Below are 26,609 nucleotides of genomic sequence, written 5' to 3'. Positions count from 1 at the left end.
CTTTGGATCTCGAATATAGAGTAAATATTAGATTGCTAGTTATTAGATATGTGTGTGTAGGTGTTTCCTAAGGGCATAGTGTTCATTGCAAGGTTGCCAGGTCGGGATTCGATTCGGGAATCGAAAGCGGGATTCGAAGGTTCCGGGGATGGCTGGGAGCGGGATTCGATTTTTCGCCGGAGATTTGCCGGGGATTCGTCGGGGAGTCGCCGGAGATCGCCGGGGATTCGCCGGAGAGTCGTCGGAGAGCGATAGAAAATTAATAAAAGATAAAATTTAAGGAAAAATACCTGAAAATCAAAATCTAAGCATTCAACTATACACCATTAAACATAAACATGATTCTCCAAATACTGAAATTATAACAGTTTTTCTTCATTAAGGAGCCAGGAGGCCAGGAGTTCAGGTCCTCAGGAACCAGGACTCCACCATTAAACAAAAAATTCAGTTTCCAAAAAGCAAAATATCAAAATTATTACATAATTTCTCCAGTACTTTCAAATAAAAAGAAATAAAGTTAGGCTTTTCTCTTTCCCTTCAAATAAGCATGATCAGCTCGTCCTCTTCTTTCTGTAAATGAAAAGTTTAAATAAATGAATTAATATTTATAAGACTAATATCTTCACTGGGAAATTGCAAGTGTTAAAGATTTTGTACCTTCCCTTGTACGTTCTCCACGCCCCAGGAAACTAGTAATACGACCTTGAGTGTTGGATGGTCGTCCAATTTCAAGTTCCGAGCTACTGCCCACTCTTGGAGTCCCAGATCCTGCAGCTTCGTCATTGTCATCTAAGTCACGAATAGTGAGTGAAGGACTTGAAAGTAATGACTGAGATGACGCACGAAATGTAGAAGGTCTAAGGAAATCATCATCGAGATCTTGCCATCGCATATCCTCCATTCTGATAGAGGAGTCATCCATAAGTGGGAGCTCTGGGTTGATGTCCCATTTTCTATATTGTCCTTCTTTGTATGCAGCCGCATTAAATCTAAATAATAGATTCGAAATTAAATAAATAATCTGACATAAATAATAAAAAACAATTATTGCATGCAAAAACGAAACAAACTTTAAACCTGGATAGGAGTCGAAGATTTGAGTGGATGTACACAAGAGTATCAGCACGATGTGAATTTAAGCGATTACGCTTTACATTGTGAATGAAGCTATACGTGCTCCATACTCTCTCTGCAGAAGATGTGCTAATAGGCTGTGAGAGAATTTTGATGGCCACTGACTGTAACTCTGGTACATGACTTCCATGAAAGTTCCACCATTTGGTGACACACACATTGGGATCTTTCGCATCGTCCCTGGCAAATTTACTGGAAAACCTTCCAACCCTTCCTATGAAATCATATAACTGGCGTCTAATCATACCACTCATCTCATCATCAGGGGAGAGATCCATAATGGCTTCATATACAGCATCCATGATTTCAGGGTCTTTATCTGAAAATAAAATTGAATAATCGATCAGTCGATAACATAAATGAAGATAAATACAATTACATTATGAAAATTCACAATATGAGAAACAATTACATACCTGGGGTTACTCGTTTACCACCGCCTGGTGCTGGAATATTGAGATATGCAGGGTCATAATATTTTGGAGTGAGTACATGAGCCAAGGCATGAATTCGAACATTCATCTTCCCCCATCGTCCCACCACAATACCATGAATATGATTGTACATGTCAGGCACATCTTTCAAGTTATCTTTTATTTGTCCTAACATATTGTCCATGCCTTCGTACACTTCTGATATCAGACAGCCTTCCTGGTCAGTGAACTTAATCATTTTATAGACGGGCTTCGTAATTAATAATGCCAACTTTATGTTCGTCCAAAATTCATCAGAGACTACACAAGTAGTTGTCATCTCGCCCCTCTCTATCATCACTTTGTCGGTGCAAGCATTCAACCAATCTTTCCAAGCATCTGTTAATACTGTCATCTGTAACGCCTCCCTTACATCAAGAAGTCTCTTAAGTGTAGTATAATGAGTTGCAAATCTCGTCTTCGCAACTTTCAGCAACTCAAACTTCGAATTGCTTCTAAATATAGCAAGAGCCTGCGAATGATTGGTAATATATTTGACGACATCCTTGCAGGAACGGTAAGTCTCTCCAATCCAACCTAGGTGTTTATGCTTGGTCAAGTCTTTGAATATCAGATTTAATGTGTGAACCACACAAGGAGACCAAAATATGTGGGGATAAACTTTATTAACCTCTGTCCCAGCAAGCTTGCAATTGGCTGCATTATCTGTCAGCACTTGCACAACATTAAAAGGCCCTACTTCTTCAATGGCATTCAACAAAAACTTTGCAATGTTTTTCCCTGATTTCTCCACGGCAGAGAAGTCGTGCGCATAGAGAAACATTGAACCGAACATATTCGATGCCAGTACATTGATCAGGGCTTTGTTCTTCACGTTTGTCCATCCATCAGAGACAATAGAAAGCCCATGTTCAGGCCATTTTTCTCTCACAACACCTAGATCTTTTGTTACATTATCTTTCTCATGGTCCAATAAAGTTGTTCTTGCTTTCTCATAAGAAGGCAACTTGTATCCAGGCACACAATTGGCGGCAGTTATCATCTCTTGAAAATATGGAGATCGGAGGACGTTAAAGGGAATCCCATTGGCGGCCAAAAATCTCAGCACTTTATGATCAACATCGTCTCTATCCTTTGCTCTAAAAGACTTGCCAAGTGGTGATTCACCAACCTTACTTGAAGAAGTCGCACCGGAGCTGGAAGACTTGCCAAGCATGTCTAACCGTGATTTCTTCAGTGGTAGTCTCCCAGGTAAATTCTCTGCTCTTTGGACTTGGCTTCTGATGTGCTCTTGTAATTGTTTGTCTTTTGCAACCGCACTGCAATATGCTATTCCTTGACCTTGACCTCTTGGTGCTTTCACAAGGTGTGCGTGCACCCTTGTATAAGTCCCAGTGTAAACCTTCTTACAGTGCTTACATTTCCACTTTTTGGTTCCCCCATGTCCTTCGCTAGCTTTCTTTCCTTTGACTACGTGTGACCATAAAATTGTCGCTGACCTTGCGTTCGGAGTCAACACTATGTCCTCGTCATAATCTTCTTTCACATATTCTTCCTCATAGTTGTATTCCAGGTCCCCTTCAAAAACTATGTCATCATCACCTACACCTTGGCCTTGAAATTGTTGGTCGACAGTCTCATCCATCTTTCCTCAATTTCCTCTGACAAAATCAAATTGTAAAATATTAGAATAGTCTGATAGATATTTTCTACTGTGAATGTCTTACTCTTACATGCATGCATGCAAGGGTATGCAGCGGTAGGCTCAGGGTTGGGTTTCCGTGGGAATTCCCGAGGAGGGTGTTCACTATTTTGCAGGGGTAGGGTCAGGGTTGGGTTTCCCGTGGCGCAGTGTCGAATCCATTGGATTTATATCCAACAGACCGTCTTACGTGGGAATTCCCGAGGAGGGTGTTCACTATTTTGCAGGGGTAGGGTCAGGGTTGGGTTTCCCGTGGCGCAGTGTCGAATCCATTGGATTTATATCCAACAGACCGTCTTACGTGGGAATTCCCGAGGAGGGTGTTCACTATTTTGCAGGGGTAGGGTCAGGGTTGGGTTTCCCGTGGCGCAGTGTCGAATCCATTGGATTTATATCCAACAGACCGTCTTACGTGGGAATTCCCGAGGAGGGTGTTCACTATTTTGCAGGGGTAGGGTCAGGGTTGGGTTTCCCGTGGCGCAGTGTCGAATCCATTGGATTTATATCCAACAGACCGTCTTACGTGGGAATTCCCGAGGAGGGTGTTCACTATTTTGCAGGGGTAGGGTCAGGGTTGGGTTTCCCGTGGCGCAGTGTCGAATCCATTGGATTTATATCCAACAGACCGTCTTACGTGGGAATTCCCGAGGAGGGTGTTCACTATTTTGCAGGGGTAGGGTCAGGGTTGGGTTTCCCGTGGCGCAGTGTCGAATCCATTGGATTTATATCCAACAGACCGTCTTACGTGGGAATTCCCGAGGAGGGTGTTCACTATTTTGCAGGGGTAGGGTCAGGGTTGGGTTTCCCGTGGCGCAGTGTCGAATCCATTGAATTTGTATCCAACTACCATTACATAAGCCGTATTTGAGAATACAAAATAGTAATCAACTAATTAACTATTACATAGATCTGATATCCATTCAACAAAATACATCATCAAAATACAAATAAATCACCCCCTTGCCTCACCAGTCATAGAAGCAGCACTTGACTGTGCCTCACCAGTCAATCACTCAATCAACTAATTCAAAAGCACCGCTCATAGAAGCAGCACTTGACTCAGGAGCATCACTTGCCTCACCGGTCCCATACCATTCCCAAAAATAGTTGTTCACCTCTCCAGGGGTGGGGTTGTTCTGAACGACAACGATGGTTCGCCGATTCCAGTCTCTATCAATCGCATTCACTGTCATCTTCTTCAAGGATTGAGGGCGAATGGAGTCTGGTACCGAAACATTCATCATCGCTATGTGATGTTGGGCTCCAAAGTACTGTCGGAGGATCCGAAGAGGCAAGTAAAAGGAACTGTTCTGGAAACCCATTATCCGAACGCACTTCTGGCCAGAAGTCTCGAGGACTGCAGAGGAAATGGGAGCCCATGGGAGAGTCCACTCAATGTCCTTACTTTCGCGACCCTTAAGCCATATAGCCCAACTGTCGTGATCATCGAATGAAACAAACACTTCCCGAGTATTAAAACTCCTCGTCTAGGCTCGTCTTGGCAAAGGTGGTGGAGCCAAAATTCGTAATCTCTCCACTAGCCAAACCTAAATAAAAAAAAGTTAGAAACAATAATTATCCATAACCAAGTACATCATTCAAGCATTTTTAATAAACCATCCAATACTTACATAAAGAATGACGGAACTTCCCAAGAAGTCAGATCCAGTAGATCGGCGAGCACTATCTAGGCTATCAAAAAGTTCCGCTAAGACAGTAGGAGCTAGATTTGCACCTTGGCGAACTTGATCAACCAAGTCTACAAAATATAATGGAATCAAGTCTGATGACTCTGATCGGCCCGGAAAGAGAAACATTAGATAAGCACACAATGCTAATGCATTTTCACGGCAACGACGATACTCCATATCCAGTTCTCTACTTGGTGAAAAGACTTGTACTAGCTTATGCACGAAGATACTACTTGCCTGACGGTAGTGACGTAGGGACTTCTGTGGCACGCCAATCAGACGGCTCAATGCCTTATCATAGCCTTCCTTAAAGGAAGGCTTGAATATGGGACCATCTGGAGAAATGCAGAGCATCATGCAAATATCTTCATGAGTCGGACAAAGCTCTTGCATTCCAAAATGAAACACATGCGAATCTGGATCCCAACAACTAATTGCGGCACGAAGTAAACCCCAATCGACACAGATAGTGGCAATATTGCGTAAGGTGCATAAGCCCACCGTGCCAAGATTAACTCCTTCCACTTGATGCAACCCATTGATCCATGCCAGTAAACCATTGTTGGATACTTCAGCCATTCCGCTCGCCATCACTCATAAAGGCCCCACGTAGGCTCGTTATGTAGTCTCGTACTATTATCGAATGGCAAATGATAAACAATATCTTATTAGCTCAAACAGGTGCATAATATTCGAGCTTGATGAAGTGGATAGTAAACGCATAACATAAAAGAAATCCAATCACATACAAACCATATTGAGGTAAAGAACCACACAGCTCTAGCACATATTCACACACACACACATATAAACTCACACACTCACACACACATATATACTAACATACACTCACACACTCACACACACATACACACACCATGTTACTCACACACTCACACGCATATACACACGCCATGTCACTAACACACTCACACGCAGATGCATACACCATGTCACTACTCATGGAATGAATGTCCCCTTAACCACACTCCGACAATTTGCATCAACTTCTTCACTATCTTTATATCAACAGACTACAACAATTATAACCCTTCAAAATGACACTATGGAAGCAGATAAAGCTTGTGAAATTATCAAACAAAATTGTGCTGATACTATTCTAGAGGGCCAAGAAACAATGAATTGGTATTAGGATTAGGGTTAAAGCTAACCCCTTCAGAACATTTCCTCCTACTGTCTGATTCTTACATTAGAGGCTACATAAACAACATGAACTGTGATAAAAGAATCAGAAAAGGGACCTAAATCTCAAGTCACATAACAATAGCTACATTTAAATCAATGTGTCAGCACAAATTTTCCTTATTGGCGTTCCAATTCAAATACACTTTCCTCTTCAACACTCCCAAAGTATGACACAAGAACAGCCATAAAGAAAACCAAGTTATATTAGCCTTTTCTCTAATCACAAGCACCCTTTACACATTAGCCATAAAAATCAGGAGGTAAAATTAACAACATATGAAGAATAAATCCCTTGTAAATACCCCATAATATAACAGTATTTCTTAAGCTAAGATAACACACGTATCAGTAATTCATGATCCACTTTGCACAAAAAATTGGGATGCAACCTCAGGTTGAAGATGAAATGTTCAAACTAACTTTAAATTATCCTCACAAATGATAGGTGCTGATTTAATGAATTAATGTGCAAGTAGAGTGTACAGATGGGATAAAATGGATTTGCTTGAATCTGTGAACATAAAGTATTGCAGATAGTTAAACCATTCAGAAAAAAAAACCCAGTTTAACTCGGATCCATAGACTTAGGAACTTAGGATCAAATTATGGAAATGATTTTTGGGGCAAAAAAAATATTTTTAGGCCACCCATCTAATGGACGGTTTCGATTATCCTCTGGTGCGGGCCATGCCGTGATTATCAAAAATACAAAAAATAAAAAATCATGGATTATCAAAATTCAAAAGAATCAAAACTCCAAAGTTCCAAACCGTGATGATAATCCACGGTTTGGATTATCCTGTGGTGCGGGCCATGCCGTGAGGAGTGCCCTCATCAAAAATCAAAACCATAATCAAAAATTCAAAATCAAAAACATAATTGTGCATTTCACATAAACTGTGTGAGAATGGTTTCTCACAGAAACCATCCACACAGAAACCCTCTCAAACCCTTCCGTTTTTTTTAATATTTATAAAAAAAATAGAAAAAATAATATACATACCCTTACTCCCTTCTTCTTCTTCTTCTTCTTCTTCTTGCCGGCGGGAATCGCGGCGAGGAGGGGCGGCGGCGAGAGAGGAATGGGGGAGAGGGGCGGCTGTGAGGAGGAGGAGAAGAGGGATTTTAGATTTTTAGGTTTTCTGATTTTTTCGTTTTTTACGGTTTTTTTTTAAGCTTTTATAGGTTTTAAAGTGAAATTACCAAAATAACCCCACTAAAAAAAAAACCCTTACTGTTAAAATAGGCTATATAAGTAATTTCACATCAAAAGTTGGGATTCGCGATTCCCATCACTAAAAGACCGGATTTGATCTTATGGGAATCGCGATTTCCAATTATGTGATTCCCGAATCCAAATGAATAAAAATCGCGGATTTTATTTCCATAAAACGCGTTTTTACTATTTCCGAATCGCGATTCCGGTGTAAACAGAATCGCGATTCCCAAATTACGATTCGCGATTCCGATAGTATGGATTCGGGATTCCCCAGAATCGGGGAATCGAATCGAATTGCGATTCCGATTCGCGATTCGGGGAATCGCGAATCCCCAACTCCGGGTGCGAATCCGGCTTCCTTGGTTCATTGTACCTTCACTCTTTATATAAATACATAAGTGGGGAGAACACCCCAGCTCACTCTTTATCTCATCTTCTTCTCCTCTTTATCTTTCAGCATGGTATCAGAGCCCTAGGATTGTAGTACCCTACGGACCCATTGAGGACCATCCTCAACCTCTTCCACTTCGTCTCCACCCCCTACCCAAACCCAAACCTAATCTCAACCCAAAACCCTAACCTAATCTCCACCCTAATCTAATCCCACCCCACCTCCACTCTCGCACCTCTCTCTCTCCAACCCTCCCCTACACCTCGCCCCCCCTCCAACCTCTGCCAGCCCCTCCCTCCACCAGCACCTCTCTCCTACCCCAGCTCCCCACCCACAAAAAAAAAAATCCCCGCAAGTACCCCTGACCCTTGTCTATCCCTCCCTGCCCCCCCACACCCCTCCCGCGACCTCCTCCCTGCCCCTCTCACCCCACCTCCACTCCATCACCCTCCTCCCTGCCCCTCGCCACCACTCCAAAACCCTCCCAGCCTTCTCGCACAGCACCTCCACCCCTCTCCACGCTCGGGAGGTACTCCTACCTCCCGGCACCCCCTTCTCTCCCGTAAGCCCCTAACCCTCTTTCCAACCCCTCGACAGCCCCTCCACCTCTCCCCAACACCCCCCGGCAGACCCTAACCCTCTTCCAACCCCCCGCAACAGCCCTCCTCTGTTTCCCGCCCCTCCCCAGCCCCCCTCTCCTCCCTCCCCAAACCCTCGCCCACTCCCCCTTCCCCCCCACCAGCCCCTCATCCTCTCGGCATCCTCCTTCACCTCCTCCCTCTAAACTTCTTCTTCTTACTCTTTAGCTCTTCTCTTTCCCTTCTCTCCCTCTAAATCTCTACTCCTCCTTTCTATCATTTCTCCCTCCTTGCCCTAATGGCCTAAATTATCTTCGAAATCCTTTCTTTCTCATGTCCGCAGCCCCGGTTTAGGTCCATTCTCTTCGATTCATCTCTCTTACAATGTCTTGGACATTTATTTCTTGCTTCTTTGTCCCTCTCTACCGGAGCCGCAGTCTCCTTTGTGGGCCTCTCACATGATTTGTATCCCGTCCTCATCTCATGTTTATTTCTCACCGGGTTGGCCATTAGTCACTCTTTCCTTTAGTTATCATGGATCCCTTTGTTGTCACGGATTCCCCTGTCAGCCCACCTATTGCTGACATCGTTTCCACTCTACCTACGGCTCCTTCCTCAAGCTACTCTCCTATGTCTTATTCTCCCTCGTTGGAGCAGTCTTTTCCCCATATGACCTCTGAGAAATTGGATGGCTCCAATTATCTCAGCTAGCACCAGGCTATTAAGACCTATCTCCTTGCTAAGGGTCGGGTGTCCCTTATTGAGAGTGATCCTCCTTCCTCTTCAGATATGTCATATGACCGATGGAGACAGGACGATGCTATGATCCACACCCTCCTCTGGCAGAGTATGGTTCCTGCTGTTGCCCTACCGATGATGAGCCTGCCCTCGGCCAAGGCTATTTGGGATCACATTGCGCTGATGTACTCTGAGGTTGATAACCTCACACGTATCTTTGCTACTTATTCAGAGTGGATTCGACATGAGCGTGGGGAAGTGATGTAGGACAATACCTAATCTAGAGAAAATCCTACACTCCTAATGGGATAATGGTTTTAGGAAAGGCTTAGGGTTAACTCGGAAGACTCAAAACTTCTAAAGGGACTAACCTAGGGCTGATTTAATGAAGGTTTAATTAATGGGCACCAGCAATATCGAGGCTTAGAATGCATTCAATAATTAGAAGGAACATAATTAGCATGAAGTAAACCTTATACAAATCAATCAAAGCGATAAGGATTCGTTAGAAGAATTGATAATAGAAAGATTAGTCTGAAACAGGGCCTATGCATGCAACCAATTAAAAGAATTAAAAGCTAATATAAGTACCAATGAAATAGATGTAACGTAAGCATGAGAAAAATAATATCCAATGAAGAAAAAAAATGTCCAGAAGCAGTAAAAAGCTCAAAACGGTCCAGTTTTGGGCTGTAGGGGTATTTTGGTAATTTGGCAGATCTGGGATTTTGATTTAATATTGCTGTCCAAATCTTAGATTAAGGTTTAGAAAGTAAAAGAAAGGTTAATCTAGGGTTTAGGCTCTGATTTGATGGTAGGTTTAGGCTAGGGTTCACTAAAACTAGTTTTAAGGCTTGAAATGGTGAAAATTGCGATAAGACTCAAAAGGGGTTTAAAGTTAGGGTTCTTGGGTGTTTAGGCTGAGGTTTAATCATAAAAACAATTTCTCAAAGTCTCATAACAAGATTTTGGAGAACAAGGGAGATCTATGGATTTTGGGTTTTTCTAGTTTTAAGGTTCAAGAACAAAGAAAATAGAAAATCTGATTTACTAACTTTGTTTGTATTGATTTCATTGAAGAAATAGAAGATAATGGAAGAGCATAGATGTGAGGAGATGAGAGAAGAATGGCTCCAAGCCACAAAGAGGAGAAGAGAAGAAGTCCAAGCCACAATAGCGCTCACAAAAAAATCTCAATTCTATTCAATATTCAAGTCTTTTACATTGCTTTCATAAGATGTATTTATAAGAAAAGAAACCCTAGAAGATAACTTAAAGTTAAAAACTAATCTCAACCATTCATCTAATCTAAAGTAAACTAAGTAAACATAAAAACTTACCTAAAATAATAATCCTGTAATATACATATATCACTTCCTAAAAACACTCATAACTTGCTCAAAACACATCCAAATCATATGATCTTGGGCTCATTAGATAGGTAATTGAAAAATATTTCTAATAATACCAAAAACACAAGAAACGGATGAAATTTGATGCCTAAAAAGTAGGCTACAAATAAAATGAAGGAAATAGAAAGTAAATAGTAAAAAAAAGACAACAATGCCTGTGACCCATGCTAGAGTCCCCGCCATCAGTCTCGTCTACGCCTACGCTTGTAAACCTTAAATCCATGCCCATTGTTGATGTCCCCATCAGGATGACTCTCTGTCCACCCACTACAGCCGCTTCACCTCTCTTTGCCAGCAGTTGGATGCCTTCATGCCTATCACCTCTAATCTCACAGTACTTGCTCGCCAGCGGGACCAGCTCTGAGCTATTCATTACCTCCACTCCTTGGGACTGGATTTCTTACCTTTTCACCAACAGCTTCTTGGATCAGAATCTCTTCCCTCCCTTATTGAGATCTACTCACGAGCCCAGCAGTGCGTCCCAGGTGGCTCTTCTACCGCCCTCCCTACTGAGGGATCAGCCCTTGCTGCCTATGATGGTGGTTTCCACTCTGGCCGTGGTGGTGGCCAAGTTGGCCATGGTAGGGGCCATGGTGGCAGTGGCCGTGATCTTGGTAGTGGTAGAGGCTCCGGTGGCCGAGGCCGCTCTTATTGTACGCACTGTCAACGAGAGGGTCATCATGTTGATATTTGCTACACACTTCATCCACAGCATCGCCCTCCCCGATCTGCACACGTTACTGCTTCTGATGATGCGTCGTCGTCTTCCTCCATCCTTGGCAGTGTACCCCCATCTGCCCAGACTGATACTCTCACCATCTCCAGAGCCGACTATGAGGAGCTTTAGCGTATTCGTCTTAGCAACCGTCCACCCACTGCTGGTTTTGCCCATGCAAGTAGCTCACCTACTACTCTTCTTACTCGGTCGAGTCCCTGGATTATTGATTCTGGGGCTTCCAATCACCTGACTGGTAATTCTTCATCACTTAGTTCTTTTCGTCCTTTTCACTCTACATCTAGGTCAGTTACTCTTGCTGATGGGACTATGGCTCTCATCTCTGGTATTGGGGATCTTCCCCCCATTCGAGCTTTACTTTATCATATGTTCTTTGTGTCCCCAAATCACCTTTTAACTTACTTTCTGTCAGTCAAATTACCAAAGCCCTTAATTGCTCTGTCTCATTTTTTCCCTTCTTACTGTCTGTTTCAAGATCTCTCGACTGGGAGGACGATTGGCTAGATGTGAGGTGGATGGTCTCTATCAGCTTCAGTGCACACCCCCGCCTACCATTTTCTGGTATTGGGGCTCTCATCTCTGATATTGGGGCTCTTCCCCCCATCCGAGCTTTACTTTATCCTCTGTTCTTTGTGTCCCCAAATCACCTTTTAACTTACTTTCTGTCAATCAAATTACCAAAGCCCTTAATTGCTCTGTCTCATTTTTTCCCTTCTTATTGTCTGTTTCAAGATCTCTCGACTGGGAGGACAATTGGCTAGATGTGAGGTGGATGGTTTCTATTAGCTTCAGTGCACACCCCCGCCTACCATTTTCCATAGCTCGGTGGACGCCTATCAGTGGCATTGCCGTCTTGGCCATCCTTCTCTTCAGTGTCTCCAGCGGACTTCTGTTGTCTCTTCACCGCTTCAGCCCTTTCAGTGCGAGTCATGTGAACGCGGAAAACACCATCATGTGTCTTTCCTCCTCGGACTATTAGTCGAGTGTCTAGTCCTTTTGAGTTAGTTCATTCTGATGTATGGGGTCCCTCAAGGATCACCTCATTTGCTGGATACAGATACTTTATTGTTTTTGTGGATGATTATTCCCGAATGACATGGTTGTTTTTATTAAAGGATAGATCTAAAGTCTTTACTGCTTTCGCCATTTCTATGCTGATTGTTACTCAATACTCTTTTCCTCTTAAATGTTTACGTACAGATAATGCTCGAGAGTACACCTCCCAGCAAAATAGAGTAACTGAGAGGTATTTACTTGATATGACTCGCACCATGCTCTTTCAGATGCATGTTCCCAAATTGTATTGGAGCGACGCTATCCTTATGGCTTCTTTCCTAGCCAACCGTCTACCCTCTTCAGTTCTCGATTGTCATCCTCCCTTCTCAGTTTTACACCCTTAGGGCCTCCCCTTACCCCACGGGAATTTGGTTGTGTCTCCATTGTTCACAACCTTACCCCGGGTTTGGATAAGTTAGACCCACGGGCTAAGCGGTGTGTCTTTCTGGGATACTCTCATACCAAGGTTTTAAATCTCGGTTTCGGTACGAAATTTCGGACGAAATCTTGTAAAAATTTCACCGAAATTTCACTGAAATTTCGAAAATTTCCGAAACGTTTCACCGAAATTTCCGAAATTTCACCGAAATTTTACCAAAACGAAACGTTTCGGCCGAAATTTCCGAAACATTTCGGCGAAGTTTGGTACTTTTCCGACTCACCGTGAATTTCGTTTCATTTTCCACCGAAACCGAAATTTAAAACCATGTCTCGTACTCAGAAAGGTTATAAGTGTTACAGCCCCAGACTCCGTCCCCTTTTTGTCTCTGCCGATGTTACGTTCTTTGAGACTCTTCCCTTCTTCTCTCCTTCTGCCCATGGATCTCCTCCCTCTCCTTTATGCCTTTTCTTCCTTTTCCAGTTCTACCCGACCCGGTTTCCCCACCTATTCCTTCCGTAGGTGTCCCTGTCCCTCCACCTGTCTTAGACTCTCCTCCTCCTCAGGTTTCGGCTTCCCCATTGGGGTGGTGAAGGGAGGGCCCCAATTAGTAGAAAAAAACCCACAACCCCTTGGGGCTATCCTGCGCTTGGAAGAAGTAGTAGAAAAAGGAATAAATATAGTGATATTTATATTCTTCGTCGCTGTAAATAGTAAAGTAAATAGGAATATTGAAAATCTAACTAACTATAGAACTCCTTTGATCATCTGTTATGGGCTCAATGAATTACTTCTTCGGATTTGGAAAAGGAGTAACGGACCCCCCTATTTTTCATTCTTGAACCATGACATGAGGTGAGTCGATAAAGCATAAAGAAGATTCCTAGAAGTATAAAACGGAAGTGTGCATGAATCACCCAACGAAAGCAAGATCTTATTACGCGTAGTACCTCTTTGGATAACCACTATGTCTATGTCGTTTCCAGTAGAATAAAGTATGTATCTACATAATAACATAACGACTTCCTCTTTGAACAGTAAAGTAAAGAAAGAGGAAAAGAAATGAAAAAAAAATGGGGTTGGTTGCTCCTCATTGTAATATCCATAATTTTGGCAAGAGCTGGTTCATTGAAATAGAATATTTAGGAATAATTAGGTTGGAAAAAATTTCCTATCATGTGAATTACTTTGAGAATCGAAATACGAATATGGGAATCAAATCATTGAAATATTTTTTGGATCAAAAGGTTCTTATTCATATATTACTGGATTCCAGTAGATTTTTCGAAATCGAGATATTTTTATTTGAAAACGCTTCGCAGAATGATCTAGTAAGCAATTGATACAATTCGATTACTCAACTCCATTAGTAGTATCCCTAAATCGGGATAAATACCGATACCTATTACGGGTAGAAAGATACAAATCGAAACAAATAGTTCTCATGGTCCAGAATCCACAAAGTAGGAGTTTGTAACATTGAATGGTTTGTATCCATAGAACATCTGGCATAACATAGATAATGAATAAATAGGAGTTAATATCATTCCAATTGCCATTACAAAAGTAATTAGTATTTTTGGCATTAAAAGGTATTTCGGCTGGTAATTATTCCAAAAAAGACTACCAATTCTGCAACAAAACCACTCATTCTTGGCAGTGCAAGCGAAGCCATCGAGAAGCTACTAAACATGGTAAATAATTTTGGCATTGGGATAGCTATTCCTCCCATTTCATCGAGATAAACAAGGCGTATTCTATCGTAACTCGTTCCTGCCAAGAAAAAGAGTGTAGCACCAATAAACCCATGAGAAATGATTTGTAAAATGGCTCCATTGAGTCCCATATCAGTTATGGAAGCAATTCCGATAATTGTGAGACCCATATGAGATACGGAGGAATAGGCTATTCGCTTTTTTAAATTGCATTGACCGGGAGAAGTTGAAGCTGCATAGATTATTTGAATCGTTCCGACTATCATCAACCAGGGAGAAAATATAGAATGAGCATGGGGTAATAATTCCATATTGATCCGAACCAATCGATATGCTCCCATTTTTAATAAAATTCCAGCTAGAAGCATACATGTACTGTAATGTGCTTCTCCATGGGTATCTGGTAACCGTGTATGTAAGGGTATAATCGGTGATTTGACAGAATAAGCAATAATGAAGCCAAAATAGAATATTATTTCTAATGCCGCGGGATACGATAAATTAGCTGATGTTTCAAAATTTAATGTTGGTTCATTCGAACCATATAAACCCATACCTGGAACTCCCATTAAGAGAAAAATAGAACCCCCCGCAGTGTACAAAATGAACTTTGTAGCTGAGTACAGATGTTTCTTACCTCCCCACATGGATAAAAGTAGGTAAACAGGAATTAATTCTAACTCCCACATGATGAAAAAAAGTAAAAGGTCTCGAGAAGAAAATGATCCCAATTGATCGTTGTACATTGCTAACATCAGGAAATGGAACAATCGCGAATCTCTAGTAACTGGCCAGATATAGGCTGTCAATTAAGTATCGTAAGTAAATTGATCCCAGTTGTTCAATCATTTGATAACCAGAGTCATTCTTTGATAAATGATCACTGAATTAGATTCAATAGAATTTGATCATCTTTGGGGTTGCTTTTTCCAATAAACGTTGGTTACCCTGAAATTTTCTTGTCTTTCCCAAATGAAAAAGAGAAAAAAAAGATTGGGTCAAGAGAAAATGCCATTTTGAAGTTTTAACAACAATTTGCTTGTGTAGGTGGGGATCCGGTATTTTCCGAGTCCTTATGTAAAGAATTACAAAAGGACAAAAAGAGAAGTGACTTAGACAAATCTTGTTTGTCGATAACCTCAGACCAATCAATCGAATATTGATTAATACGTAATCGATCGAAGACTACTTGAAAACAGTGCTTCTATTCAGAAACGAAATGTTCCAAATGTTTCTGGAAGTTCTTGCGGAACCGCGTGTCATTCAATCAAAAATTGATCAAATTTCTGTAGTATAGGTTTTCAAATATTGGCTTTGGACTAGAAACTAAAGTTCTTAGTAAAGTTTGAGTCGAGGGTTCTAATAATTCATGAACGAGATTATCATATTCCCACAATTCAATTAGATGCAAAATATAGAAATCCCCTCTCATGGTTGTAGAAAAAATATTTTTTCTTTTTTCCTAATCGTTTCATGATCAAAGGAGAAGATTATTCTTTTTACCAAAATATGCGGATCAAATCACGATCTTATAATAAGAACAAGAGATCTTTCTCGATCAATCCCTTTGCCCCTCATTCTTCGAGAATCAGAAAAATCCTTTTCGAGTTTTAATTTCTTCATTTGGAATCTGAGTTCTTCTACTTATTTATTATTTATTTACTTATTTATTTTCTTTGATTCTTTATTTCGATTTTCTTTCCCTCACTTTTCTTTCTATTCCCTTCCATCATTCCTTAAGTCCCATAGGGTTGATCCTGTAGAATATGACTCATTTTCTCATCGAGCGAAGGGTACGAAATCAATCTGATTGATTTTTCGATCAAACGTACTATGTGAAATCTTCGGGTTTTTTCCTCTTCCTCTATCCCTATCCCATAGGTACAGCGTTTGAATCAATAGAGAACCTTTTCTTCTGTATGAATCAATATTATTACATTCCAATTCCTTCCCGATACCTCTCAAGGAAAATCCCGAATTGGATCCAAAATTGACGGGTTGGTATGAGCTTATCCATGCGGTTATGCACTCTTCGAATAGGAATCCATTTTCTGAAAGATCCTGGCTTTCGTGCTTTGGTGGGTAGTTTGTTAATTCGCAGAGTTAGAAGCCTTTGCACAATTCGCTTCTGATATTGATAAAGCCACTCAGAATCAATTGGCAAGAGGTCAACGATTACGTGAGTTGCTCAAACAATCTCAATCAGCCCCTCTCATGGTGGAAGAACAAATACTTACTATTTATACTGGGGCGAATGGGTATCTTGAAACATTAGATATTGGACAGGTAAAGAAATTTCTCGTTCAGTTACGTACCCACTTACAAACAAACAAACCTCAGTCCGAAATGACCTGGCCCAATAGGGAAATCCCAATTCATTGGGCCTTTCAATACAATCAAATAGATTGCCACAAGGGCGCAATATTCTAGGAGCCCAAACTATGTGATTGAATAAATCCTCTTCTATCTGTTGCGGGTCGAGGGCTTCCTCCCCCGCTTGCTACTCAGAGAGTCTATCAGTGGCGTCTGCGAGCAGATCCTACTCCACCTCCACTCGAGGCATCGTCTCTTCAGCCGAAGATACCGGTCTCTACCTCTCAGGTACCTTCTTCTTCTTGTGATGTAGTTGTAGATGCTCCTATTGCCTAACGCACTCATTCACTTACTACTGCTCACCCTATTTCATCTTATGTTTCTCATGATCATCTTACCCCATCATTTCGTACTTTTTTTTTCTCCTCGTCTTCTATTTCCTTGGTTGCTAGAAGATCTGTGAGAGATCTCCCCAATGTCTATTCTTGGAAGAGAAAAAGAAGGAAAATCGATCTCCCCGAGATCTTCTCTTGAAATTTCACCGATTTTGCAAAATTTGGCAAGAAATTCTTGAGGGTGCCACATCGCCCGACAACGCCGGTGGTCGAAGACCTAAAAAGCCAACCAAACAGCTTCCAGTAGATCTCGAGAAGATGTTCTCCCCCTATTCTTCTTAAAAATAGGCAACCAAACAGAGCATTAGGATATTGTTTCCCCTCCTCCTGGTGCTCACCCTATTGGTTGTAGATGGGTCTATGCCATCAAATATTTTCCAGATGGGATGGTTGAGCGCCTTAAGGCGTGCTTGGTTGCCATGGTTGCCAAAGGATACATGAAGATATATGGGATTGATTACCATGAGACCTTATCTCCTGTTGCCAAGATTCCATCAGTGCGAGTTTTAATTTCTCTTGCAGTCAATCATGGCCGACCCTTGTGTCAGCTAGACGTCAAAAATGCCTTCCTCCATGGAAACTTGACTGAGGAGGTGTACATGGAGCAACCTCCTAGTTATGTTGCTCAGGGGGAGATGTCTTCCCCAGTGTGTAGGCTTCGCAAATCATTGTATGGTCTCAAACAGTCCCCACGAGCCTGGTTTGGACGGTTCAATGAGGCTCTCATGAGATATGGCATGAGGCAGTGTGCAGTTGACCATTAAGTTTTCAGCCATCAGTCAGGTGCTGGTCATGTTCTTCTTATAGTACATGCGGATTACATTATGATCATAGGGAATGACACAGTTGGCATTCAACAGTTGAAGACTTTTCTACAGAAAAAGTTCTCCACAAAAGATCTTGGCCACCTTAGATATTTTTTAGGGATTGAGGTAGCTTACTCAAGCACTAGCCTCTCCCTCTCACAAAGTATGTGTTGGATCTTCTAGAGGAGACGGGGTCGTGGGGTAAGAGACCAGCCACTGCTCCCATGGACCCAAATACGAAGCTCCATCCAAAAGAAGGTGACTTGTTACATGACCCAGATAGATACCGAGGACTTGTGGGGAAGCTCATATATCTCACAGTATTTAGACAGACCAGCCACTGCTCCCATTGTCCCAAATACGAAGCTCCATCCAGAAGAAGGTGACTTGTTACATGACCCGGATAGATACTGAGGACTTGTGGGGAAGCTCATATATCTCACAGTAATTAGACCAGATATTTCTTATGTCGTGGGAGTTGTTAGCCAGTTTATGAGTACTCTTCGTACATCCCACTTGTCAGCTGTGAGTCAGATTCTTCGATATTTGAAAAGTGCCCCAGGGAAAGGCTACTTTTCAAAAGACATAGCCATCAGAGGGTAGAAGGATACAATGATGCTGACTGGGCAGGATCTCCAGCAAATAGACGCTCCACGACTGGCTATTGTACCTTTGTAGGAGGTAATTTGGTATCCTGTCGAAGTAAGAAGCAAAATGTTGTACCCAAGTCTAGTGTTGAAGCCGAATATCGAGCCATGTCACATACTGGCAGTGGGCTTATCTGGCTACGATCACTTCTATCTGAGATTGGATTTCCCTCATCATCCCCAGCTCACGTATATTGTGACAACAAGGCAGCTATTCACATTGCTACCAATCCCGTCTTCCATGAGCGTACGAAGCACATAGAGGTGGACTGCCACTTCATATGGCACAGGATTCAGCGGAGAGAGATATGCACTGCTGGTCGGCAAACCAACTTGCAGATGTTTTCACCAAGCCCCTAAGTAAGGCCAAACTTAGTGATATTTGTACCAAGCTTGGAATGCTCAATATTTCTGTTCAAGCTTGAGGGGGAATGTTAGATATGTGTGTGTATGTGTTGCCTAAGGGCATAGTGGTCATTGTACCTTCACTCTTTATATAAATACATAAGTGAGGGGGAGAACACCCCAACTCTCTCTTTCTCTCATCTTCCTCTCCTCTTCATCCTTCAACACTAGTAACCTATGGGCGTCCTACTTACAACTTAAATGGCATGATCGGCCCCACTTATGGGCGTGTGGCTAACTGTGCCTAATGGGCTTTAAGGCCCTAATGGGTGTGGGCCACCTTCCTTTGGACTTTCTCTTTGGTGGATGCTCCCCATCAAACCCTCTATCTTGAATTTCAAAAATTAGTTTTTAATTCAAAGAATCAAGATCTTTAATCCACAATTATCTCTCTTCTCCTAACTTTGACTGCGGGACCCCTACCCAACTCCTAATTACAGTCCCCAAATGGCCCAAGTCAGATTTAGAAAGTAAGCATAAAAATTAATTGTTTTAACATGATAGATCTACAAAATTCTATTTAACCTAACATAAAGCCAAATAAAAATCACTAGATGTTCTAATAAATAAAAAACAACAGCATCCTACCATTTCCATCCCAAGCCATGGCCTCTACGGTCCATTTTTTACTCTTATTGTTACTCATCTTGTTGATGATGCTCCACAGAAATGTGATTGATTTGTTACATCATTATATTTTAACCTTAACATAAAGCCAAATAAAAATCACTAGATGTTCTAATAAATAAAAAACAACAGCATCCTACCATTTCCATCCCAAGCCATGGCCTCTACGGTCCACTTTTGACTCTTATTGTTACTCATCTTGTTGATGATGCTCCACAGAAATGTGATTGATTTGTTACATCATTATATTTCAAGTTCAGATTCAAGTTATAAATTTTTCAATTTCCTGCTCTTTTTCATTCTAAAGCACCAATTATTAAACACGCTCCACTCTAAATGTAAGAAAATGTTGAAAAGAAAAATAGAACTGTAAGGCACAGTTTTTAAGTTACATAAAACAAAGATAAATATTGCAACCATACAATCCCCAAATTAAAAAATGAAATCATGATTCCTGGTAGTTGCTCGTACATCCTCCAGTGCCACAACTACCCATCTCATTGACACTGTCATCAGAGTTGGAAACAGACATACATTAGGCACATAGCTACATGCATGTGACAGTTACATGGTTCACCTCATGATCAAGGTGATTTTTCTACCATTTTATGAAAAAAATTATAATGATTCAAATTGTAGACAATAAGTACGGATAGAATCATAAGATTCTCATCATAAACAATAAATCTGCAACACTAACATGAACAAGAAGGTATGAAGGTTTTCTGTTGATGTTTTAATTATGTGTTGTGTTTCAATTCTCAATTACCATTAGAATTCAGTAAAATGAGTTTTGCGACACATCACTAGGAGATCTTAAGCATCCAACAATAATGTATCCCAAAATTCTCCATAGAAAAGGGAGGATATGAGGCCAGCAAGTAAGTTCGTATATCTTACAACTCTGCGAAGAATAGGCTCCAGCGACGAGCAAAGTTTTTGCAGACTATCCACCTTGAGAGCTTCCACAATTACACTACACAAAATATTAGTCTTTTAATAAGCAGAGACTTATATACAAACTAATGACATATAAAAACACAATAGTGCTTCAAGCTAAATAACAGAACTCATTAGAACAGCACAAATGATGATTAAAGACATCTCTATAATATTACAAGTTATAAGAACAATGACAGAAACCTTTGCATGAAACTCACAACAGCACAGCAACGTTTACAAAGAAATTAGTACTCCAAAACAAAGATTATAAGGAGATAAAATAAAATAAAGTAAATTTTGATCATGGATCCTAATAAAAGATATATCTACAGAAGTTTGAAAACAGGATTTATTTAAAAGAGAAAAATATAAAAGAAAAAAGGAAGGCTTGAGATAGAACAACGATGCCAAAGAAATATGGCCATGAACATCAAACCTATAAATCGTGCATTCAATCAAAATGGAGCAAACAACAACTAAAGCAACATCAAAAAAAGAAAATGTCAGCTTCACAAGCCCTCTAAGGAAAGTATCTCCTCAGTCCATCGTACATTAAATGATCAAAAGTTCAAGATATTCTAAAGTCCACTGAGTGCCAACATGATCTAATAAACAAGGCATGCCTAAGCCTAGAAAGGATGTTCTCATAGCCCAATCACTCCCTAATGGAAGAGCATCTAATGGAGAAGATAAAAGAGAAGAAAGAAAAAAGAAGAAAATAAAAGAGGGTACATGTCAAAAACAGGGGTTTCTTTGTTTTGATGGGTAATTTAGGTAAGTAAAGTTATTTTTTAGCTTTTGATTTAAACTTTGTATGTCAATCAGAAATCAGTACGTATTAATTGGGGGTGTACGGAATAGTGAATACACGTAGTTATCAAATGGTTGAGCCCATGATGCCTTGTCCAGTTTCTAGTCAAGCAAGATTTTTTTTTTTTTGGGTAGGCAAGATGGGATTGAACCCCTAGTCAAGAAAGATAATATACGCAAGGTGTTGTTGCACATCCTTCCAATTGATATAGCCACATCCTATTGCACATTTCAATAAATACATTAGGCACTCTATAAAGGACAACATGCACACTTTTCAACAGGGAGGCAAGAAATTAAGGACAAAGTCAATGCAACCTCAAGCACAAGCAAATGCCACGGAAAATAAAGCAAGCTATTTGGTTCAATGACTGGATGGTTCAGCAAAAGAGAATAATGGTGAATTGCCAGATCAATCAAATTCAAGAGGGACGAACTTTCTCCCAACTTGGGTAGAGGGAGGGTGATGATTGATGTAGGAACATCTGTGCAAAGTTAAAAGCTTAAGTTGTGTGAGTGTTTTAATGGGATTGGGTCAGAACCGTAAGGGAAGTTGTATGATCATATGATAGATTTTCACAGACAAAACCTTATCTTAGGCTACTTTGTGCTTCAGAATAGGTTGTTCAAGATAAATTCTACGCATTTGATTCTTATTCCTAAAAAACACTTTATATTCCAAAAAAAAAAAAAAATTACAATCCTACCAATCGGTAAAGACACCAGGCCTACTTCATATGTGGGCTCACCACACGGTCCGTAGACCCGTACAATGCCCTGTGAAAAAGGAATGAGAACTTGTCATAATAACACGTTGAAAGATGCTTCTCTTTCAGTTATGGGGAGCTTACCAGTGAAGACAGGTGATTGTGGCCAATGAGAAGTTACAAATAGCAGCCTTACTACTATAGACCCCCCATTAGAGGATGTGTGATTGATATATGTGTAGGTTTTACAATAGCTTAGATGACTATATAATCACACGCGCACCTTCTAACAAGGAAAGTTCCCTTTTTAAGGATCAAGTCCCATTGTGTTTCTATCTATATGGGGTTCGGCCTATAGCTCAATGATTGAGGTTTTGTTTCTCAACCTTGAGGTTGCAGGTTCTACCCCAGTTTACATACCAAAAAAAATGTTTCTATCTATATATAACCACTGTATTTCAATTGAATGGATAAAAATTAAATGGGTTTCATGGATTTCATAAAAGATGGGTTTGGAGGTTCCTTATTTGATTCTTGTGTTTAGGGTAGCAAGATCAAGGTCTAGGATAGCCCATGGTTAGGGAAGGACTGTGAGTGATATTTAAGCTCTTTTATGCTCTAATTTCATCAGTTCAATTACATAGAAAGAAGAATTCCATCACTTTTATTTTAGAAGTGATTCTCAAAGCTATGTATGGTGTGGACCTAGTGGAATGGTGTGACACTCTTCAACTACTTTAAATTTGCTTCTGTTATATTTCAATTTTCTGGTTGAGGTCTGTCAAATCATCCAAGTGAAATAGTTGGAGATTTTTGCTTATTTTCAAGTGGCTTTACTGCGACAATTTTATTGTTGTGCTTTTATTTGAGAACCTTATGGTAAATCGTTGATTACTGTTCATTAAGGGCTAAATATTGGTGGAATAATTTACAGTTCTTTTTCCCTAATAGGATTATGCTTCCGGAAATTGTTTTTCATATATTACCATCTTTCCTCATTCCTTCCCTCTAATACCATTAGCAAGCCACCCTAATCCCATGAGAAAGAGAGAATAAAAGGACTCTAAAAGATGGTTGACAAAAATTAGATAAACTTTGTTACATCCTTCTCAAGACTCTCCCACACCAAAGACCAATGGCTTTCCATACACTATGACCAAAGAGCAATGGCTTTCCATACTCTACGATGAATTACGCAAAAGCTTTCCCAAGTCTCCCTTAAGCAGAATCAACGATTCAATTACACATAGTAAATACCACCTACTTTCATTTACAATGAATTTGCCTCACCTTCGTTTCTTTTTTTTCTCTCGAATTTATTACAACATCACAGAAAATCTCCAATACTAAACACATAAAGCATCAATCTTCTATACTAGATTTGTTAACTTAAATTTACAGCTACTTCTAGTTATTGAAGAAATCAAAACAAAAATTCCAAATTAAACTGAAAAATCTTAATGAAACAACACAAAAGGAAAATAATAATGAGCTAACTCAGAAATCAGAATACATGTTTCCTCATTGCAAGCTTTTTTTTCAAGAATTACATTTTTATTACATGATGAAAAAAAAATCAAAAGAAAAGGGAAGAAAATCACCTGGCGAGCGCAGGAACTTTCTGCTTCTTCGAATCTGAATGTTCTTCGATCTCGCTACGATCTAATCCTCGTTTCTCTCTCTCCATCGAATTGCCTCAAGAAAAACAAAAGATTCCAAGTTCTGAAAGAAATTTCCGAAATCAAAAACATTTCTAACCAAAAGAACCAATCAAAACCTCAAAATAACGAATATCATGTAGAAGATTCTTCTCCAAAGATCTAAAAATGCTTTTCTGATTCTCAGATTTCAAATTTTGAGGGCAAAAAAAGAAAGGAAGAGATATACGAGTTTCTCAACTGTCTTTCTCAACTAAGAAGCTTCGAATCGCGTAAATTCAGTCGAAGAGAGTTCTAGAACATAAGCATGCTGATGCCACAATCTCTCTTACATTTTTTTTTATGCCTTACTGGTGGACTATGAGCTGTGTATATAAATATTTCTGCCGAGATTGTCGCGAGTGGATAATTGTCGTGTCATAGCCGTTTATTCTGAGAGATTTTATACTGCGAGTGTGCGTGAAATCCAATCCTTTTATGGAGGGTTAGTGGGGCCCACTTAACAGGATGATCCAACCCGTTAATTTGTGGGGCCGTAAATAGGTTGTACCTTATATATCATCTCCTTAGGATGTTCCTAACCATCCAACATATAAAGGTTTCTATAATGTGCAGTCCCTCTACTAGGCCCGGCAAAATGGCACCCGTACGTACTGGTGTACCCGGCCGTAGCTAATTTCATCAGTAGAGGAGGGTAGACCCGGCAAACGGGTAATCTGCGCAGTACGAGGTACAGACCCGGCGAGTACCTATAAAAAATACCCGCAATTCTACAGCTAGTCTTTTCATGAACCTAGACCCCACCCGGTGCAGGTTGGGTAAACCCAAGGGTAAACTGAGAGAGAGATAAATAGAGAGAGGGAGTGATATAGAGAGAAAGAGGGAGAGGGAGAGGGAGAGAGAGAGGGAGAGTACCAGACGAGGGGAGCCGCCAGCGAGAAGCGTCAGGGAGAAGCGTTGGTGAGAAGTAGAGAGACATTGGCAAAGAAGAAGAGAGGAAAAGAGTCTCTCGTATTGGGGTGGGTAAAAAAAACTAAAAAAAAATGAAATTCGCCTATTTTGTAACCCTAAGTCTTTTCGGGTTGAGTTTTCCCATCCCAGGTTGAGTTCAGGTCAGGTTCAGGTTGAGGCTTTGGGGGAACCCGACCTGAGTGAAACCCGACTTTTTTATGATATTTTTTTATAAGCTTAAAAACTTAGGTCGGGTCGGGCTCGGGTAGGAAAAAAGGTTCCTCGGGTCGAGATGGGTTGAACCTCCTGGGTTGGAATTCGGGTTGGGGTCTAGTTGGGTTGGCCTCAACCTGATCCAACCCAAGTTGCAGCCCTAAAAATCTCATGTTAACTCTCCAAATCAAATGAAGGAGAGAGCTTCGTGCAAGGAGGATAAGGTTGGCTTCATGCAAGGAGAGATGGAGAAAGCTTCGTACTTAGGAGGATAAGGTTGGTTTATGTTTTGTGTAGGGAATTTAATCAGGTAGAACTCACCCCTAAAAGCTAGACGTTAGAGGGAGGGTGCACATTCCGTTATCACCTGTCTACATCCATTTCACACATCTAATGTGGGACTATTTTGCATGGAACCCCCAACATTTTGATTAGTCCTTTCAAAATAAACAGGTCCTCGTTGTCACTGAAAAAGCGAGCCTAATCCCAGCAGAGATTTGTGCTCTCTTTTTTGTTTTCTCCTACGCATGTCACAAATCACAATAAAAGCTAAACCGTTGATTTTGTAGTTCTTTATATTGAAATTATATGGTGGCCGACCGTGTAGTAACAAGGGCGGAGAGAGAAAAAACTTGCCCCCTTGATTTCTTATCCAAAGAAAAGTCAAAATGGGGCTTTTCTTAGATAAAAATCTAGAGGAGGTGGGTTTTCTCTCTCTGACCTTTACATGTAAAGGTCGGCCACCATATAAAATCTCCTTTATTTTAGACTATTAGTTATGCATGGGACCAAGACTGTTTAGGTCGTTTACGATGTTCTACAATATCATAGCCTTAATTGTACATGCCTCCATGTGGGACCTTATATTGTCTTCCAGGTCATTCATTAAGGAATATGATAAAAGGTAAGTCTTTATGCTCTTTCCTAGAAGACAAACAAAGCCCCACTTCTTTTCTTTAGGGCATTGATAAATCAACCCCCACATAGGGGCAGTGCAGAGAGAGAGAGAGAGAGAGAGATTTATCACTGCCCTTTCTTTAACATGATCATATCCTTGATTGGATGATCATACGCCCTTGATTCATTTATCTTACGCGTGATGTTTGTTCAGAATAGGACCAAGATCATACGGTTAATTGGCCTCATGTTGTTCTACAAGATCAACTGTTTTGATTTCACATACACAGCCTGTCTGGGACCCAAAAATTTGCCCCATTCCCTTAATCTTAATAGTGACTTCTACATAGTCCTTCTCATTATATAATTAATAATTAATAAGAGTCATAAAATTATGGGAGCTAAATAACTGTTTAACATGACATACAAATGGGATTTGATATTGACCATTTATTCAATATTTTCATCATTTTTATAATTTTTCGCCAGATTAAATAAAGAAAACTAAGTGATTCAAAATTAATAAAATTCACCAAATTGAACTTTATAATGAAGTTTGAAATATTTAGAATGAAGACGTGAAATATTTATTAATTTGGAAAAACAAGATGTAAGGGGTGGTTAAGAATTGATTCAAGCTACCATGGGGGAGAAGCTTGTCTACTCCTACTCTAATAGACTCTTTAAACTATCAATGAATTGTTGGATACGATAATCCTCTTCTAAAGTTGAAAGAAGTACATTTTTGTTAGATAAAATCTTTTACGAAGAGCTTTGTTTTCGTTCGTTTGGGTCTATGTGAAACTACCAGTTACTCCAAAAGCTTAAGCGGTTGGAGAAGGAATTA

At 40.5% G+C, this 26,609-nt stretch overlaps 2 protein-coding genes across 4 annotated transcripts in view; both read right to left on the bottom strand.

Moving 5' to 3' along the window:
* LOC143856378 (calmodulin-binding protein 60 D-like) overlaps positions 1-24,753 on the bottom strand; it is a 41,602-nt gene extending 16,849 nt beyond the window's left edge. Inside the window, exons 1-3 of one of the 3 annotated variants that reach the window (XM_077366579.1) lie at positions 24,617-24,753; positions 23,645-23,765; positions 20,485-20,560 (exon numbers count right to left, since the gene is read on the bottom strand). In XM_077366579.1, the coding sequence (XP_077222694.1) occupies positions 20,485-20,560; positions 23,645-23,730 (162 nt within the window). In that variant the 5' untranslated portion in view covers positions 23,731-23,765; positions 24,617-24,753. Of the gene's footprint in view, positions 1-20,484; positions 20,561-23,644; positions 23,766-23,930; positions 24,093-24,616 lie in introns of those variants that run through there. The other 2 variants (XM_077366577.1, XM_077366576.1) reach the window with 2 other exon arrangements.
* On the bottom strand, positions 214-5,667 carry LOC143856598 (uncharacterized). Its single transcript, XM_077366862.1, has 5 exons — positions 4,902-5,667; positions 1,551-4,817; positions 1,078-1,453; positions 658-989; positions 214-570 (listed from the first exon to the last, which is right to left on the bottom strand). Exons 2-5 carry the CDS (start codon positions 3,211-3,213, stop codon positions 518-520), a joined length of 2,424 nt encoding a protein of 807 aa, XP_077222977.1. The 5' UTR covers positions 3,214-4,817; positions 4,902-5,667; the 3' UTR covers positions 214-517.
* Positions 24,754-26,609: the final 1,856 nt, after the last annotated feature.

Source organism: Tasmannia lanceolata, unplaced genomic scaffold (assembly GCF_043159265.1).
Source record: "Tasmannia lanceolata isolate RefF3 unplaced genomic scaffold, GAP_Taslan_0.1 ptg000023l, whole genome shotgun sequence".
In the NCBI taxonomy this organism is placed as follows: Eukaryota; Viridiplantae; Streptophyta; class Magnoliopsida; order Canellales; family Winteraceae; genus Tasmannia; species Tasmannia lanceolata.
Note: the sequence above shows the minus strand (reverse complement) of the source record. Positions and strands in the feature narration are given on the sequence as shown.

What these genes read in the sequence shown, in the direction of transcription:
- LOC143856598 (XM_077366862.1), bottom strand. Translation starts at nt 3,213, where the DNA reads ATGGATGAGACTGTCGACCAACAATTTCAAGGCCAAGGTGTAGGTGAT. An exon ending in AATCTTCGACTCCTATCCAG is followed by an intron (nt 990 to 1,077) that starts GTTTAAAGTTTG and finishes TCTATTATTTAG; the next exon opens with ATTTAATGCGGCTGCATACA. An exon ending in TGGAGAACGTACAAGGGAAG is followed by an intron (nt 571 to 657) that starts GTACAAAATCTT and finishes TTTCATTTACAG; the next exon opens with AAAGAAGAGGACGAGCTGAT.